The sequence below is a fragment of the Cupressus sempervirens genome, chromosome 1 (genome assembly GCF_028749045.1).
Source record: "Cupressus sempervirens isolate cs-2001-9-10 chromosome 1, ASM2874904v1, whole genome shotgun sequence".
NCBI lineage: Eukaryota > Viridiplantae > Streptophyta > Pinopsida > Cupressales > Cupressaceae > Cupressus > Cupressus sempervirens.
Window position 1 is genome coordinate 161089394 of NC_143118.1, and position 20333 is coordinate 161109726.

The 20333-nt window shown below is 40.6% G+C and overlaps 1 protein-coding gene across 2 annotated transcripts in view; it reads left to right on the forward strand.

Moving 5' to 3' along the window:
* The window catches only part of LOC149576642 (E3 ubiquitin-protein ligase KEG-like), a 291838-nt gene that overhangs the window by 249513 nt on the left and 21992 nt on the right, over positions 1-20333 (forward strand). For both annotated transcript variants that reach the window (XM_089818713.1, XM_089818719.1), the window contains exon 9: positions 16723-16893. In XM_089818713.1, coding sequence (XP_089674839.1) covers positions 16723-16893 — 171 coding nt within the window. The remainder of the gene's footprint in view (positions 1-16722; positions 16894-20333) is intronic.

Consider the following 20333-nt stretch of genomic DNA (forward strand, 5'->3'; position numbering starts at 1 on the left):
CAACTCTTTGTAATTCATTGCAGCATTCTTAGCATTAATATAATTTCAACCTTGGTTCAGCTTTTGGGCATTCCTGGGTGTCCATTACAAAAGGCAAGCCAAAATGAGTTGTAATCTTTTAATATGGAAACAATCTCTATTCTTGGGAGGAGTGAATGAAGGAGAGATTCTATCAGTAGTGATATAGTTCCCATAATCTAGAAATAACAATAATCAGGAGAACTTGTATAATATTTTGCAATCCCATTTTAATAAGTTTCTTGTTTAAGAAGAGAATGAAATACAGGAAGATCTCATGATACACATTTTGGGAATGGATTTAGTAAAGGAAGAGTTAAATTGAATAATCAAGAAGATGATAATTGAATCATTATCTATATTTGGGAAAAAAGAGCAGACCATATAAAATAGTATCTACTCCTTATAGGGAAAGTTATAACAAGAGTGCCTGTAACTTACTCACCCATTTCTGTTGCCTGTCATTGAGATCCTTCTGTCCAAGGAAATGTTTCAAGCTGTTATGATCTGTTTTTACTGTGAATCGGCTCCCTGCTAAGTATTGCCTGAACTTAGCTAGCGCGTGCATGATTGCTAGCATTTCTTTGTCATAGATGCTGTAAGTTCTCTCAACACCTCGTAATTTCCTGCTCTCATATGCGATGGGATGTTTGTCCTGCATGAGGACAGCTCCTACGCCCTCTCCTGAGGCATCACACTGCAGTTCAAAAGGCCTGGTGAAATCTGGAATGGCTAAAACAGGGCATGTACTCATCAGCTCCTTGAACCTATCAAAACAATCCTGAGCCTTCTCTGAACACTTGAAACTGTCTCTCCGTGTCAAATCTGTAGGTGGTGCTGCTATCTGTGAAAATCCCTTCACAAATCTGCGGTAGAACCCACAAAGCCCAAGAAATCCCTTGAGTTGCGAAATGTTCCTCGGTGGTGGCCAATCCAGAATGGCCCTGATCTTGTCTGGGTCAACCCGAACACTTCCTGCACTAATAATATGCCCTAGATAGAGCAACTCTGTCATCCCGAATTCGCATTTACTCATCTTGGTATATAATTACTCCCTGTCTAGAATGTTGAGCACTGCATCAATATGCTTCAAATGTTCCTCCCAAGTACGGTTGTATATCAGTATATCATAAAAAAAATCAACACAAACTTCCTCAACTGATCTCTGAATACTCTATTCATATAGGACTTGAAAGTGGCGGGGGCATTAGTCAACCCAAAGGGCATGACTAAGAACTCAAAATGTCCATAGTGGCATCTAAAAGCTGTCTTCTCCACATCCATCTCTCTAACCCGTATTTGGTGGTAGCCGGATCTCAAATCAATCTTAGAGAAGTAGTAGGCACTGTGCAATTCATCAATAAGCTCATCAATGCGCAGAATAGGGTATCGGTTCTTGATTGTCTTCTTGTTTAGTTCCCTATAATCAATGCACATCCTCATTGTACCATCCTTCTTCACCAATACTACTGAAGAAGCGAAAGGACTCTTGCTTGGTCGTATGTGCCCCATGTCAATCAACTCCTTGATTGCCTTTTCCATTTCATCTTTATATCTCTTTGGATGGCGGTAGGGTGTGATGATGACTGGCTTAGCCCCTTCCTCTAACTCAATAACATGCTCAATTCCCCTATCCGAGGGTCTCCCTAGAGGTATCTCACCAAACACCTTAGTATGTTTGGTTATTATTTTTTGTACATCAGGGGGATACTCCTGTTTATGTTGCTCTGTCACCTCAGGCATTACTCTGAACTCTGCTGTCCACTGCACCTGGTCGTGTCTGAAGAAACTCTGCATCCGCTTGAGTGACACCACTCATAGTCTCCCATCTGACAAACCTCTGAGTACTATCTTCTTACCATTTGCCTCAAACCTCATTTCCATTTTCTGGAGGTTAAATGTAAACTCTTCCAGAGATTTCATCCAATTCATCCCAAGCACCATATCCTGATCACCAATGTTGACAACAAAGAAATCTCCCACCATGTCATAATCTCCCAAACGAAGCTGCAAGTTGGAGATTTTCTTGGTACAGTCGATTTTGAAGCCGTCGGCAACCATCACCTTAAATCCCCTATGCTCTTCTGTATGTAGCCCTCTACGTGTCACAAAATTTTCATCAATGAAGTTATGTGTTGCCCCTGTATCAATGAGTGCCACAAATCTTTGTCCATCCAAAGTTCCCCTAACTCTGAAAGTGACGGCCTCCTGTATACTGGACAACTGAGCTATCGTGCTATCACTGTGTGCTTCCTCATGTGAAGAATTATCATCTCCATCTGATTCTGATGACTGCTCTGAATCTCCATCCACTGACTCTTCGGCTGAAAAGTACTCCATCTGCTTGGCTTTTGCTTTCAATGGACACTTATGTGACAAATCCCAAGGCTCCCTGCAATGAAAACAAAGCTTCTTCTTCCTGAGATCATTAACTGTCTCATTATCCAACCTCTTACTTTCCTCCTTAGGTGGCTGACCCTCTTTACGAAAAGGTTAACTGTCCTTATCTTTCCTCGAAGGGAAACTCTTTGCCTGGAATTTATTTTTAGAAGCTGAAGAGGAATTCATGTCACGAGCTTTCTTAATGGCTTCCTACAAAGTGGGAGGGTTGAGAGCTTTGATCCACCCTCTCAACGGATCAGCTAACCCATCCATAAATAGAACCAGTAGCCTTCGTTCAGATACATCTGTTACTAACACTGCAAGTTTCTGAAATTCTGAAATGTATGTTTCCAATGATCCCCATTGTTTAAGCTGAGCTAACTCCTTGAAATGTAGTTCTGGATCCTTCCTATCAAAACGTTCAATCAGTCTCTCCGTAAACTCCACATATGAGGTAATGTGTGCATGACCCATAGTGACCATACCATGATGCCACCACTCATGTGCTAACCCATCCAGATGAATTGCTGCATACTTAATAGCTTCTTCCTCAGGCATAGGGTTCAATTGAAAGTATGTATCAAGCTTTTGAACCCAAGCTCTTGCTGTAGACTTCCCCGAGCCATCATAATATGGTAACTGAAGTTTCCCTACTTTCTTCCATAGCTCATAGCTTTGGTTCCTGTCATGTCCACGTGGCATATGTTTCATCTACACATCCATATACTCCCTAAAGGTAATTGCAGCAGTAAAATCTGGACCTCCGGCTTCTCAATCTCTTCTCAACTGGTCCTGTATATCAGTGATCTGGGGCTCTGGTACGGGCTGCTCTGGGGCTCTAGGAGGAAATCTGGGAATCATGGGCCTTGAACTCACTATCCTAGCTTGCTGGGGTGCATGACCGAAATTGTTCCCAACTTGTTCACCTCCATTATGTGTCCCATCCTGATTATTCCCATTCTGATTGTTACCATTTTGATTATTACCATTCTGATTATTTCCTCCACCCATGTTAGCATTCAACCCCATTTGACGAGCCATCATCTACATCATCAGCTCCATTCTCTGATTTTGTTCTTGTGCCCTCTATTCTGCTAATCGCTGTCCCTGTGCCAAGGTCTCTAATAACTATAAGAATCTTTCCTCTCTAGGATCCCGAGCATTCATGTCTCCCATATTGCCGTCTTGATCAAAGAATACCTCTCTGTGTCTGTATGACTGGATTCTATGTCCACCTGCACGGATGAACTAGACTGTTTGCTCTGCAGGTCTGAAATCCTATTTTGTCTTGCTTTGGTATTGCGGAAATTATACAGCCCCTGTCGCATGCTCAAACATAAATGCTCTGATTTTAGTGTTTTGACATTTCGTCAAACACTTTCCCCTCTATCTGGCTGTTCCAAATTCCCTATAAGACCTCCACAGGATGGCAGGACTTATAGCTCTGATACCACTGTAATAACCCTCCTCAAATCTGCCCTCAAAAATGCTGATGAAAGCTCAAGTAATTCATCAAACAATTCACATGCAAGGGACGTATGACTGATATAGTATTTCAGCTAGCTTCAAATGACTTTTTTTACAATTTGCATCAATGAAAATCTTTGGCTAAAAGACTACAATGGACTACACAATGACCTAACATGAGTGTGCTACTAATTTTGACAATATTCAGTGCATATATATGATCTAAGCATGAGAAATGAACACCTACAGCCAACTGGCATTTTTACAAACAGTTGGTATGCAAACTAACTAGCTGATAAATAATGATATTAAATTGCTTAAATGACACCAGCAACTATTATCTTCTTAATTGCAATGAAAATTACAATGCTCATGAAATATGGCCAAGACTTTGGCATTTACATGGATTACAAAATGATAATGCTGGTATAATGTACACTTACAACTGAAAGCTTATAACACCCTAAAAAAACAATAGTAACAAAAGAACCTGGTTGTAGATGGCTGAAATAATTTCCTTCTATGTTGCCCTTTTTGCTTTGCTTTTTTCGAACTGCTTTTTCGGCCTGCTTTTTCGTACCCACTTTTTCAGCCTGCTTTTTCGGTTCCGCTTTTTTGGACTGCTACTATGTTGAATGTCAAGACTATATCTTTCAATGGCGTCAAGATTTCCCGCTTGAAGGGATTTCGTCCTCCAAACTATTGAGACATAATCTCCAGAAAATTTCTCAATTTCTTTGATATTTCCAAGCATGAATAAATGAGAGCTATCCTCTTCCTTTTAATCCCTTCCTCACTTGCTCTACGCTTCCATCTTGCCAATGTGGGATAATACATGACTTTTAATATTACTTCTTTTTTTTCTTTTTACAAAGTCCATGTATGTACTCAAAAGGGGGACTCTTGATTTTTATAAAGTGACTTTATGAAACATTATAATATTTAATTTAAATAGTCACTTTACTGTTGTAACTTCAAATATTAAAATAATATACCAAATAAACTCGAAATCCCACATATAATAGCTCATTGGAAAGAGCCCAACAAAACGCATCTCATCCTGTCACTGAAAATTGAAGGCACTGCATCCCCCTATTGGCTTACTAAAAATAGTAAGTCTTCCTAACAACCCAACAAACGAACTCCATTTGGCCTGTAATTAAATTTGACTAGGCCAAATAGCCTCAGGATCCCTTTTGAAGTCCTGGTTAGCCCTCAGGACCATAAAAGAATGGGCTAACGACAACATACCTCCAAACTGGCTAAGTGGGGGACATTACATCATACTATGTGGAAAGGGTAATCTTACAAGTGCAGATGGAGGTGTCTGTACGTTGGAGGGAGAGGGTAAGTACGGATTATGGCGCCTAAATTGTTTGTATGGTGCCAAGACAATGCCCAAAAAGGTTGTATGACGTTGCCAGAATGGTCGTATGGTGTTACTAGAGGGGTCGTATGATGTGTGTGGGTGTTGTCGTATAGCGGAAGGAGTATGTGTGGCAGGGATATATCTTTAGTTCGTAAGGGGAAGGTAGCAGGCCGTACGGCACAAGAAAGTGTAGTACGGTGATGAATGTTTAATGGCTGTACCTAATATTGGTCGTATGAGATCAGGGGGAGGCAATGTGTGGAGTGTAGGTCAAGTATGGATGGAGGGGAAAATGTGTGGGAGAGTGAGGAGACTGCCTAAATGGGAGGCCGTACAGTGTATGGTGGGAATTGGAGATAGAAGGAATTCGTAGGTGATGCATAGAGAGACTTTGCAAACTAACAAATAGTGTAAATAAATAGCAAGATTTGATGCAGATATACAACAATTGGAAATACACAGGACATGAGAGTAGATCAAACCAACACACTAACTATTCACAATATAATGATGCTCTGACTTGCCAGATCCAAGCAAAGTGTTACAGGCGACAAAATAGGATGAGGGTTGAATCTCACTGAAACCGGACAAACGAAATAGAGAAGGTCTTTCAGTTCCGAAATGGTGATTAATAGAGAACTCCAACAAGAATTCACAGTACACAGAAAATAATCCCAAATTGCATACCTAAAGACAACCTACACGACGTGCTTAAATACCTGTCAGGGAAAACTTCCTAGGGTACACAAAGATAGCCAACGACAACAAACTACAAAAACAAAAATAAGAATGGGGCCGAGATAAAAAATTCAATCGGCCCATTACAATAGTTTGATAAATGATTTATTTTATAATGGGAACATTACAGTCCTCGCATCCCAAACATTGCTTGTCCTCAAGCAAAAGTAATGTTGGGTGCTGGAGAATGTGCTCGCTTTCCCATGTTGTGTCATCCAATGGTAGGTGTTTCCAACGCACCAGATATTCCTTCACCGTGCAGTTCCGCATAGTCTTCTCATGTACTTAGATGATCTTGGTCGGTTCCAATATGAGCTTTCCTTCTTCATTGAGTGGTGGAAGTACTATGGCTATCGTGTCATTCTGCCTTACGGCCTTCTTCATGCATGAAACATGGAAAATGTTATGAATACGGCTCCCCTTCGGAAGTTCCAGTTCATACGCGACTTCAACAACGTGATGAACTACACGATAGGGGCCATAAAATTGTGGCTTCAATTTTTCCTTTCCCTTTTCCTTTAATGAAGATTGTCGATATGGCTTAAGCAAAAGATAGACCAAATCCCCTACTTCAAAACTCCTCTCCATTCTGTGTCTGTCAGCATACCTCTTCTATTGATTTTGTGCCCGCTGTAGGTTTTCCTTCAAGCACCTCAAAATGTCCTGTCCCTCTTGAAGCTAGTCCCTTGCCCTTGGTGCGCGGCTATCACCCAGAACTGTGTCGATGAAGGAGAGGGGTTCATACCCATACAGAGCTTTGAATGGTGTCATTCTAATGGACATGTGGTACGTGGTATTGTGGCAGTATTCCCTTAGACGTAACCATTTGACCAATGCTCGTCGTTGTGCCGAGACGTAGTTTCGAAGGTAACCTTCGAGCCATTTGTTCACAATCTTTGTCCGTCTGTTTGCAGGTGGTAACTAGTACTTGGTGATAATTTTGTCCCTGCCATCTGAAACAGTTATGTCCAGAAGATACTGATGAATTGCCCATCTCGATCACTGACAATGTTTCGGGGTAACCTGTGCAAATGAAAGACTTCTCTAAAAAATAGATCAGCAACTTGTGCGGCCTGAAGGTCGGAGGAGATGGCGAAGAAATGTGCATACTTTGTCAATCTATCAACCACCATGAAAATGCAATCCTTTCCATTTACCTTGGGAAGCCCTGTTATGAAATCCATCGATATACTTACCCACTTATGTTCTAGAATTGGCAGAGGTTGTAGCAACTTGGTAGGTAGAGTATGTTCGGACTTGTTCTGCTGGAAAATCACACACTCTCTTACATACTGCAACACATCCCCTTTGAGTCCTTTCCATGAAAACCTCTCCCCGAGACTTCGGTAAGTTTTGAGGAAACTCGAGTGTCCTACCAAAGGTGAGTCATGTACTTCCTTCAAGATTTTCTGCTTCAATTTGGATTCCAGCACCAAAAATATTCAATTCTTATAGTAGATGATGTCAGCCACCACTCTGTACCGATCATCCTGAGTGTTGCTATCAATTAGTTCACAGGCAAATGTGTTTTTGAAGTATTCTACCAAAAGATGTGCCTTTCAGTCAACTGAAATCTGGTTTAGTGAGCAAAGGGCGGGTTTCCTGGACGAGGCATTTGCAACCACATTGTTCTTCCCTTTCACATATTCAATGTCAAAATCAAAAGCCTGAACCTTTCTTACCTATTTTTGTTGCCTTTTGTTCAGGTCCTATTGCTCTAGAAAATATCTCAAACTATTATGATTCGTACGGATGACAAACTTGGCACTCACCAGATACTGCTGAAACTTGGTTAGTACATGTACGATGGCCAACATTGCTTTGTCGTAGATAGAATATAAGCGTTCCGCTTGTGTAAGCTTCCTACTCTCATAACCTATGGGGTGTCTATCCTGCATTAGTATCCCGCCAATGCCTTCTCTGGATGCGTCACACTCCAAAATGAACAATCGAGAGAAATCAAGAAATGCAAGTATGGGACAAGTGCTCATTGCCTCTTTTAATTTATCAAAAGTGATTTGTGCATTTTCGTTCTACTAGAAAGACCCCTTTCTTGTCAGATCTGTTAAGGGTGCACTGAGCTGAGAGAATCCTTTAACAAACCTCTAGTAATAATTGCACAGTCGGAAAAATCCTCACAAATTCATGAGTGATTTTGGTGGGGGCCAATCAAGGATAGCCTGAATCTTCTCCCAATGAACTTGGACTCCATATTTACTGACAACATGCCTCAGGTACAATATTTTCATCATTCCAAATTCACACTTGGATTGCTTGGCGAACAAAGACCGCTCCTTCATAATACTTAGAACTTCATTTAAATGCTTTAGGTGCTCCTCCCATGTCCTGCTATAAATAAGATCATCGAAGAATACCAATAGGTACTTATGCAATTGCTTGTTGAAGATACAATTCATGCATGATTGGAATATAGTAGGTGCATTTGTCAATCTGAACGACATGACTAGAAACTCATAATGTCCATAGTGACAATGGAAGGCCGTCTTTTCTACATCTTCCTCCCTCATGCGGATCTGATGGTATCCAGAATAGAAATCTATTTTTGAAAAATAGACTGCGCCATGCAATTCATCCAACAACTCATCTATCCTTGGAATTGGATATCTATTCTTTATGGTTTTCTTGTTCAAGATATGGTAGTCCACACACATGTGCATCATCCCGTCCTTCTTTTTGACCAATACCACAAATGACGCGAAAGGGCTAGAAATGGGATGGATCCATCCTTTCTCTAGCAATTCTTGAATCATATTTCTGATCTCATCTTTGAATTTCTTGGGATGGCGGTACAGTGTGGTTATGACAAGCTTGGCTTCTAGTTCCAACTCGATAGTATGTTCAAACCCTCGATGAGGTGGTATGCCAGGAGGAATGTCCATGAAGACTTTATCATGTTTACTTAGAATATCCTGGAGTTCATCATTTTGTAGAGGTGTCCGTTGACTTTTGATAGGTTCTGTTGAGATAAAATAGTGTGCCACCCATGCAACGTCATCTCGCCAAAAACATTGCCTCCATTCAATTCGCAGAAACTTCCTTTGGACCTTCATGTGCCATTCCACGAAGGACAACCTTCTTCCCATCGACAACAAAAGTGAAGTCCATCCGTTTGAAACTTTAAGTGTATTCATCAAGTGTCTCCATCCACTGTATGCCAAGAATAACCTCCATGTCATCAAGGTCCATTATGAAGAAATCCTTAGTCACCGTGTGATTTACCATTGTGATACTTAGCTGAGGAACAAGGTGCATGCAAGGTAGAAGAGTCCCTCCAACAACCTTGACCTAAAAGCCTACGTGCGTCTCCGTAGGTAGACGTCTTTGCTTCAACAAAGATGAGTTAATGAAGTTTAGAATGGCTCCGTTGTCAGGCATCTCCATAACCCTTTGTCCTTGAAGGGTTCCTCGTACACGAAAAACTGTGCACCTTGGGCTACTAACTAGGGCAATAGTTCCTCCGCGCCATACCAAAGTTGCAATTTTCTGTGTGGTTTAAATTGATCTTGTTGGTGTCATTGTGAGGTTGGTTGTCTTCGGTCGACATTTCTTACTGTTCGTCCTCATCATTGAACATGACCTCAATGTAATAGATCTTCCCTTTTTCGAGGCATCGGTGGTCCCTTGCAATTGAAACACAGTTTCTTCCTCTGGAGTTCTTGTCCAGTAGCTTCGTCCAACAACGGCTTCCTGGGTGGAGGTTTGTCCCTCAGAAATGTTGGCAATTTGGAATATAAGTAACTTCAAGAGGATGATGCTGATGACAATGCCATACTCCGTGCCTTATTGATTGCCTCTGACAAGGTGACAGGATTGAACCCCTTTACCCAAACTCTCAGAGGTTTTGTTAGTCCATCCATGAAGAGCACTACCTGTCTTCTCTCGGAAATGTCGGTGACCAAAACAGAGAGTTTCTAAAATTCCGCACTAAACTGATCGACTAATCTAGTTTGTCTCAGCTGTGCCAAATCTTTGAAATTGAGTTTCAGATCTTTACCATCAAATCTCTCTATCAATTTCTCCGTGAATTTCGCATAATTGTTTATTTGATCATGCCCTAACGTGATGGTGTCGTGATGCCACCATTCATGCGCAACTCCCTTCAACTGTAGTACCGCAAATTTGATTGCTTTTTCTTCTGGCATAGGACTCAGTTGGAAGTAAGTATTGGCTTCATTACCCATGCTTGTGCAGATATGGAACCGATACATCAAATGGAGACAGGTTTACTTTGCTCAATTTTATTCTGAGATCATTGTTAAAATATCCTCTATTTCTGCCTTCTGAATATCTCATTCTCAAATCCGCATAATCATTGTAGGACATATCTTCCTCAAGATTTTCATTCTTCCAATCTTCTTTCAGTTGTTTTTGCATCTCCTCAAAGTTTGGTTGTTTCCCTCCATGTGGTGCCTCTGTTCGTTGGGAAAAGATGGCATGGAAGGCCAAGAGTGTATTGGATGAGGGTTTGATTTACCCGACACCAAGTCCGCGCTATGACCATTTTGTTGTCCAGATATTTTATTATTTGCCAACTTCTTCAAAGTCTCTTCTATGAGTCGTTGAGTATCAGTGATTTGTGCCTGATTCCGAGCAAGATTCCTTAGTAGTGCCACTACTTCGGCAGTTGTCGGTTCCGATTCGGCCCCCATTCAATCAACATAATGTGTCCTTCTCTTTTGGCTATAAACTTTCATTCACTGTCCACAGGCTGGCACGATCACAACACTCTGATAGCACTGTAATGTTCAAGAGTACGGAAGGACTGGATGATGGTCGAAAAGGAGCACAAAAACTCATACGGTGTGCAAAAGGTAATCTTGCAAGTGCAGATGGAGGTGTCCGTATGGTGGAGGGAGAGGGCAAGTACGGATTATGGTGCCTAAACTATCCGTATGGTGCCAAGACAATACCCAAAAAGGCCATACAATGTTGCCAGAATGGCCCTATGATGCAACTACAATGGTTGTACGGTGTTACCAAAGGTGTCGTATGGTGTGTGTGGGTGTTGTCGTACGGTGGAAGGAGTATGTGCGACAAGGATATATCTTCAGTCCGTATGGGGAAGGTAGTAAGCCGTATGGCACAAGAAAGTGCAGTACGGTGATGACTGTGTAATGGATGTACCTAATATTGGCTATACGGCATCAGTGGGAGGCAATATGTGGAGTGTAGGTCAAGTAGGGATGGACGGGAAAATGTGTGCAAGAGTGAGGGGTGTTGCCTGAATGGGAGGCCGTACAATGTATGGTGGGAACTAGAGATAGGTGGAATTCGTAGGTGATGCACAGAGACACTTTGCAAACTAACAAATAGTGTAAATAAAGAGCAAGATTTGATGCAGATAAACAACAATTGGAAATACACAGGACAAGAGAGTAGATCAAACCAACACACTGAATATTCGCAATACAAAACTATTACACAATGAATTCAAAAGCAGCACATTGTGTTGTGAAATTTCTCTCATAGTTTTATAATTCTTTATTATTCTAATGATGTTTTTTGTTTCACTAGATTATTCTAAGTATTCACCATAGTACACACATTGATGGAAAAGGACTAACATTCACAATAATCTCTATAGTTCTTGAACTTGCAAGCCTTCACGTTCAATTGACATTCACATTTGAAATATACACATGCATGTAATGAAACTCATTTGTTTCTCGCTAGAAAGACAAACAATTGTGTTTGGAAACATTATCAAATACTACTCCAATAAAACTAAATTAAATGTAAACGTCATATATCATTTAATAATTAAATTTCTTGTATATTTCATTTCTAATTCAAAATAGTAATGAAAATTTGATATATTAATTGTAAACGTTCATTCTCTGCGGTGCTTATGATATTTTCTTTATAAAGACAAAATTGGCTCTCTATATGCAAGTTTCGATTTTCAGAGAAGGTTAGGTGCCTCCATTTGCTCTGTAAACCATTTTTTCTTTTCCATGACAGGAAAAACACCACCAAATCTACATTACTGTTAGTATAAAAGTGTAGCCTGTAGATTTTTGTTCATTCTACCATACTTTGGCTTCTGTTCCTAGCAAAGCCTCATGAAATCATGATTGAATTATAGCTCTGATAAAAAAGTGTTTCATCCTTTCTGGAAAATGTTTACTGTATGGGTAAATAAGTCAATGCATACAGACAATAAATAGTAACATGTAACAGCACGCAGATCATAGACAAGAATAGCAGTACTCCTTTTATTACTCGCATATGCTAGGACATTACATTATGTTTCCAATAATTATTTACAATGATCTCAGATGAGGTATATATACTTTCCACCAAACCTTCCCGAAGGGGTCCGTCAGCTACATGACAATGCTAATCTACCCGTCAGCTACACAATGTTTACCGACGATATCATCCCTCCCAAAAGAAAAGTCATCTCCTAGCGGCTTTAAAACTAACAAAAAGATGAGACTACAATATACAATATAGAAAGAATATATGCTAGAGAGGAGGTTGTGATCTTGAAGAATGTTGTTGCTGGTGCAATTCATACACTTGATCCGTCCGCCTTCTGATTCTGCATATTAACCTCTATGGCTTCCTTCAGAAGAAGCTCTACGTCGATAGCTTGGGCCTTAGCTAACTGCAATTCCTGCTCAACCGCTTCCTTATCTCGTAAAATTGTTGCATGCTCAACTACCCACGCTGCTTGCTAGTTGACCAAGTCCGCATTTAACTTTTCTCTAGCCTCACTCTTTGTTGTCACCTTTTCTACTGCCCTATCCGCCTCTGCACACCTAGGAGCATAATAGACATCTTTGTACAATCTCACTATCTCATGCGCTAGCTTCTCCATCGGAGTGGTGCACGACCCCAACTCAGGCTCGTTGGCCCAATCCGCCAACATCTCAGGTGTCTTAACTGTTGGCCATCTCCTTTCCTCAAAGCATGAATGGAATCATTGAGAACAAACCCCCTGGATATAAGCCCGGACCAAATGCAACTCTTTCCGACGAGTCAAAGCCTGCAATGCAATGGTGTGTCCCTTCTTCAGTGCAACTCGCATGGCTTTGAGGTAGTCCCTGCATTTGTCCTCATTTGACCCATAATCCTCCTTCGCCACATCATCCATGGTCCATTTCCCATCACTACTCATCTCTGCCACTCCTGTAGTAACCATGTCCACATCTAGTGTGGCCAACTTCTTAGGTGCATCCTCAGATTGTGGAATTGCCACCTCTCGTGGCTCTAATACGGCGGCTGGTCCTAGGGTGACCCCTCCATGCCTTAGAGACTAAATGTACGGACCGACCTCTGCAAGAATGAGTCAGAATTGTTGTTGCAGGAATGCACTCGCTTTGTCCATCATCTCGGGCTGCTCTATCTGTGCTGGCTCGATGCTCTCCTCTTGCTGTGCTGGTTGTGCTGACTATGCTAGCTGTGCCTCCGCCAAGAAGGAGGACAAAATAGTGACCACAACATCAGAGCCAATCACATCTAATCGAACCTGAGGTTCGGGCTCTAGCATTGGCGACTCTACCAACTCTGGGGCTGGGTCTGCTGGTGCAATGGGGTCTGGCAAACAATCCTACGAAGGCATGCCCTCGGTCATAGCCATAGGAGAAACAACATCCGCCGCCGCTGTAATAACTCCAACAGGTTATAACTTCTTCAAACACCAAAAATCTTTATACTTCAGTGGTTTGACATTTCGTCAAACACTTTGCAAGCAAGGGTCATCTGACTGATATAACTTTTTAGATTGCTGCAATGACTCTTGTTTCGATTTGCGTCAAAGAGAATGCTTACAAAAAAAACTCTAGATTGTCTAAACAATGATCTAACATGAATGTGCAACTAATTTTGGCAATATTCAACACAAATATGTGACTTAAACTACTTGCAATATGCAGCTACAGCAATTATTAATTATGACAAATACTTTGGATGCAACCTATGATGGCATTAATGCACTTACAACCAAGTGGCATTAATAAAAACTTAATATGCAAAATTATAACATTATTTATGCCAAAAAGAGAACTTACAACCAATTGACATTTTGTCAAACAATTGGCATGCAAATTAATAAGTTGATCATCAAACTCTAGGTTTGCAATATAGATAGTTTAAAAATTACAATGCTCTTTCAATTGCAAAATCCTAGCCTTTCTTTGATACCAATAATGCCAAATGGCAACAAAGACAAGTACAATATGAAAATAGTGAAGTGCTGAAGCTATATTTTGTACTCAGCTGAAAACCTACTTTTCTCAGAAAATATGCCAAATGAGAAGTGAAGAACCTGATTGTGGATGGCTGTAATATTTTCCTTCAATGCTGCCCCTTCTACTTGTTTTTTTTTTTTTTTCTGATCTGCTTTTTCCGGATTTGCTTTTTTCGTTTTGCTTTTTCGAACTGCTTTTTCGAACTGCTTTTTCGGAGCTGCTTTTCCAGACTGCCTTTTTTTTTGGTTTTGCTTTTTCGGCCTGCTTTTTTCGAACTGCTTTTTATTCCGGTTTTGCTTTTTCGGCCTACTTTTTTCGGATTGCTTTTTCAGCCTGCGGACCTGCTAAAAATGACCTGCAATAATTTCAGCCCTGCTAAAATTGCCTCTTGAAATGTTGAAATGCTGAAAATGGCCTTAGGCCCAATGATGCCCTAGCTGAAGTGACTGAAGTATCACCTCCAATTGTGCAACCCTTCAGAAGATATTTCACTTCCTCAGTTATGCTAATCCAAGGGAGCTTTCGTTCCCAAAGATCAACTGACTATCTGAAACCACTTGGCTCCACAATAGACTATGTGACTGAATTACAATTTGATGTCAAGAGAGAAATAAACAACTAGATGATTAGAATGAAGCTCGGGGTGCCTATTTATTCTTTTTCTCCACTTTCTCCAAAAACTTCTAGAACATTATTTTATTTTATCTATTAGTGACTTTATAAAAAATATTTTATAATTCAAGTCACTTTATTAAATTAATTAAATATAAAATTACCTTTTAATATTTATTTATTTGATAACTTTATAAATAATTAACTTAATATCACTTATTTATTTAATTAAAATAATTAATTAGTCATCCTCATAAAATATTCATTATTTTGGACAGCTTAATTAATTAAATTAATTAAATCAAATTGCCTCCAAAATGGGGACATGACAGCCGCCATTGGGAAAACACCATCTGAAGTGGCCGTCGGTGCAACAACATTTGACGTCTATGGGACAACATTTGCCATTGTCGGTGGAGTCATAAGGACCGGTGCATGACGTTGGCCAAACGGATGAACGTGTGAAGTGGTGGTGGACAAGTGCGTTGAAGTTCGCAATTGAGGCGGGGTGAAGAATGTGGACTCACTAACTGCTGGGTATCATTATTGATTATATATTCACATCTGCATAACAGTAAATAAATTTTAAAATGCCATCATATAAATCTGATCAAATTTAACAGAGAAATGGATCCAACTGCAAAGAGACAGTGACATAGAATGAGGTAGTATTTGAATTATTGGATATAAGGAACCTCGTGTGTGAATCCTGATATGGTTTTAAAGTTTTTTTTTCTGAACTAGAGCAAAATGAATCAAAAGCATTGTTTAGAGAAGAGGGGAATTACAGTAAATTTTACTTTAGTAAATATCACATACTAGGAAGATATTTCAGTAGCATTAAACTCTTGTAGGATTCGTCTGGTTATCCACAATAGTATGGTGAGCAATGCTTCCCGGTGATGCATCCCTTGCTTTGGTATCCCTGTTTCCTACAGAGGATGGTTTTGGGGACTTGGTGAAACCTAGAAAACTTCCCCCCTTATCCTCAAACTTGTGACTTACACTTCAGCTCCAGCTTTGATATATACCTGCCAGTTTCATCTACTGATTAGAGATAACCATATTTTCTGTGTTTTTTTTCATTTTATAGCTGAAACTTGGAGCCTTTTGGCATTTTGTTATAGTTTTTATGTATGTATTCACATTGCCAATGATAGCATTTAAATCTTGTTAGTATGTTTGTCAATTTCCATAAGAATTCTCAATTCAAGTCTTATGTTATTTATTAAGCTTCTACAATGTCTATGATGAATGCTTTATCAATGTTCAGATATGAATATTTGGAATTTCTTTTCTTTTATCAAACTTCACCTATTCTTTAATAGGTGTCCCCTGCCGTGCTCTAAAATATGGCCCAAAAGTTATCCCATACCAGAGACACTTCTTGCTATCCTTGTTCCTGAAACTTGGGCGAGCATAGATGGTGAGGAAAGCACAACAGATTTCAGGCTCTAGGCATTTTTGGATTCTCATAGCTGCTTATTTTCTTTGTTGTTGAGTGTAAGAAATTTGAATGCTCAATAAAGTCTTAGTTACCTAGACCTTGGAGTTTGGTGTTCATATCTCTGTTGCTTTTCAGCATGGCATGCTTTCTCTTTACACGTGTACATGTTCTTCACCACTGATATTATGGGACATGGCATGTTCTAACTTCCATTTCAATTTGTATGTTTTGTATGTTTTCTACATTGCTCATTTCATGTAGTTTAGAAAGTTCAAGCAGGATTTCATTGTGTACATGAATTAAGCCTTTGGTTATACTTTTAAATCAATAACTTAGTTATGAATACTTAACTACTACTTGGACTAGGTTCTGTTCATTCTCTTCCTCGGGAATGAGTTGGACCATGCTGTTTTAAATTTTTTAATGAAGAGTTCTTGTCACTGATTTAGGAAAATGCTGATTGCATGTTTCAGGCGATTGATTTGGTTCCCAACAATGCAACATTTGTGTCAAACAGAAGTCTTTGCTGGATTAGATTGGGACTTCCTGAAAAGGCATTAGTTGATGCAAAAGCCTGCAGGGAACTGCGTCCTGTTTGGTCAAAAGCATGCTACAGAGAAGGAGCAGCATTGCGTCTATTGCAGGTTTGTGATATACAGGGTCCTAATAGAGTTGAAACTTCTTTCACAGGATAAGTCTTTTCTTTATAATGCTTGAGATTGATGGTAAACAGTCTGTTGTCTAAGTCTTTCATTCAGGCTGTGTATCTTTCTGAATATCAAATGAACTGGTATCTTGAACATATCACATATAAAAAATAATAGAGTAATTTTCCACAGAAATTCATATGTGTTTCAGTTCAGCATGCCTCTAGCTTCTTTCCACTAACATGAATTATTAGTACCTCCAATGTTCTTTCAGGGGAGGCCATAGGATAAGTATGAGAAAAAATTGTACTAATCTACAAATGAACAAGCTAGATCAGTGACACTTAAATGCACATAATGTTACAGTAACAAGACAAGACCATTCAAAAGATCTACAAGGGTGAAAAACTTGAATTTGATTCTGACCATCTTCTCATTGATGAACTTAGAATCTGCTGTTGTTTTGTACTTGTAGATTCCCAGTTGATTTGAGAAACAGACTTTAGGCTCATGCTTCCAGCTCAAGAGAAAAATGAATTTTGGAGAAGATAACTTCATCACTCCGTACTTCACCATCATGCAAGGGTGACATGTGAATCCATAAACTTGAGTTTGGCTAATTTGAAGAACTAAATGAAGCAGTCCAGCAAATTAGTTATGGCACCTTATACACTCGAGTTCAGGAGAATGGGAAGAATCAAATGAACCATTACACCAAATTAGATATGGCACCTTTTGTCTCCTTAAGATTCCTTAAAGAACAAGAAGAAGCTGATGATGGGGATTGCCAAAAGAAAGATAAATGGCATTCAATAAATAACAAGGAAGAATTGATGCTGTGAGTGAGAAGAAAACGAAAATCTCATCCTTTTGTAAGGAAAACATCAATAAAAACACCTAAACTTTAATACTGGCTTCTTGACATCCTTTCTTGGAGATGCCCTCTATTCATGACGAAAATCTCTCCTTTTCTTCTAAGTCATTGGCTAAGACATTTTAAAATGAAATAAGACATTACATTATACCAATAGCCTTTCTTTCAACTTGGTGAAATCACCATATTTGTGGAAATTGGTGATTGTAATTAATAATGCACCTCTTGGTTTTACAGGTTTTGGGTATTATGAGGCTCACACTATTTACCGCATAGATTAATGGATTAATGCAGATAGACAATGAACAAGAACAGCAACAATAGTGCTCCGTTTATTATTCGCACACGTCAAGAGATTACATACAGGGCATAAGATGATTTACAATGATCCCAGATGGGGTATAAATACTTCTCGCCGAACCTTCCCGAAGGGGTCCATCAGCTACATAACAATCCTAATCTACCCGTCGGCTACAAAATCTTTACCAACAACATGAGCTTGTCGGCCACACAATTTCTACCGACGACATCATGCCCCCCAAAAGAAAAGTTGTCTCCTAGTGACTTCAAAACTAACAAAAACAAGAGACCCTAAAATACAATAGAGAATATACACTAGGGAGGAGGCTGTGATCCTGAAGAATGTTGTTGTCGGCGTAATTCATAGACTTGCTCCGTCCGGATGCTCAAATCCTTCTGAATCAGTGTGTTAACCTCTATAGCCTTGGTGTCGGTAGAAATTGTGTATCGGCTGACGGGTCCCTTCGGGAAGGAAATTGTGTATCAGCCAACGGGTCCCTTCGCGAAGAAAATTGTGTATCAGCCGACGGGTCCCTTCGGGAAGGAAATTGTGTATCAGCCAACAGGTTCCTTCGGAAAGGAAATTGTGTATCAACCGACGGATCCCTTCGGAAAGGTTTTTATTTAACGACATGTATGTGGCCGACAAACTCCTTCAGGAAAGTTCTTCGAAAAGTATTTATAACCCCTTCGGGAAGCATTGTAGAGATCATATCATACCATCAAGTATAATGTACTGTGGGCATATGCGAATAATAATAAGAGTTCTGTTGTTTGCTGTTCGGTGTTCATGTCTATTACCTGTGTGCGTTGCTTAATTAATCCATATGGTAAATAGGCCTCCTTCAGGAGAAGCATTGCATCCATAGCCTGGGTCTTTGTTAACTGTAATTGCTGCTTAGCTGCTTCCTTATCTCGTAACAGTGTTGCACGCTTAGCTGCCCATGCTGCTTGCTGGCTGGCCAGATCTGCATTTACCTTTTCTCTAGCCTCCTTCTTTGCTGCTAGAGACCTTTCCATTGCGACCCTGTTTGCTACCTTGTCTACCTCCGCATGCCTGTGAGCATAGTAGACTTCTTTGTACAATCCTACTATCTCGTGCGCTGGCTTCTCCATGGAAGTGTTGCACGGACCCAACTCCAGCTCGGTGGCCCAATCCGCCAACATCTTCGGTTTCTCAACTGCTAGCCATCCTCTGTCCTCAAAACATGAACGGAACCGTTGCAGACAAATCCCTCTGATATAAGCCCAGACCAAATGCCACTCTCTCTGCCAGGTCATAGCCTGCAATGCCACATTGTGTCCCTTCTACAGCACAACCTGCATAGCCCTGAGGTAATCTCTGCATCTGTCCTCATCTGAACCATAATCTTCCTTTCGGACATCATCCATGGTCCACTCCCCATCACTATTCATCTCTACTACTGTTGCGGTAACCATGTCCACATCTAGTGCTGCCTCCTCCTTCCTGGGAGCACCCTCCGATTGTGGAGCTGCCACCTCCTATGGCTTTGATTTGGCTATCGAACCTTGAGGGGCTCCTCCATGACTCGAGGACTGAATGGACAGTCCAACCTTTGCAGGAATGAGCCGGAACTGCTGTCTCAGAAATTCGCTCGCTTTATCTATCACCTCCATTCTCTCGGGCTACTCTGACTGTGCCTCCGTCAACAAGGAAGATGAAATCATGACCACAACATCTGAATCAATCACATCCAAATGAACCTGGGGTTCAGACTCTGGCGCTAGCAACTCTATCAACTCTGGCTCTATTGGTGTAATAGGGTTTGGTAGACAATCCTGGGAAGGCAAGCCCTCGGTCAAAGCTATAGAATACACAACATCCATCGCGGCCGTGGAGAAAGCAACACCTGGAGTGGTCGCCAATGCAACAACATCTTTCGTCGGTGGGACACCCTCAGCCACTACCCGTGGGACATTTGCTACTGTCCATGGGACAATATCTGTCACTATTGGCGGGGTCATAGCAACTGGTGCGTGATGCTGACCAAACGAAGGAATGTTTGAAATGGAGGTGGACAAGTGCCTTGAAGTTGACAACTGCAGCAGGCTGAAAAATGTGGATTGGCTAATTGTTGGTTCGTTGCCAACTTTTGTAGAAGTACTCTCCTCCTCATACTCAACCCCATTACTCTTTGAAGTCTTCGCCCGCCCGCTGTCTGTTAGCCGACTGGATGGGTCCGGCGGTATTTCTGTAGTCGACGGATTGACCGTCGTCGGTGTTTTGCATTTTGTAGCCGAC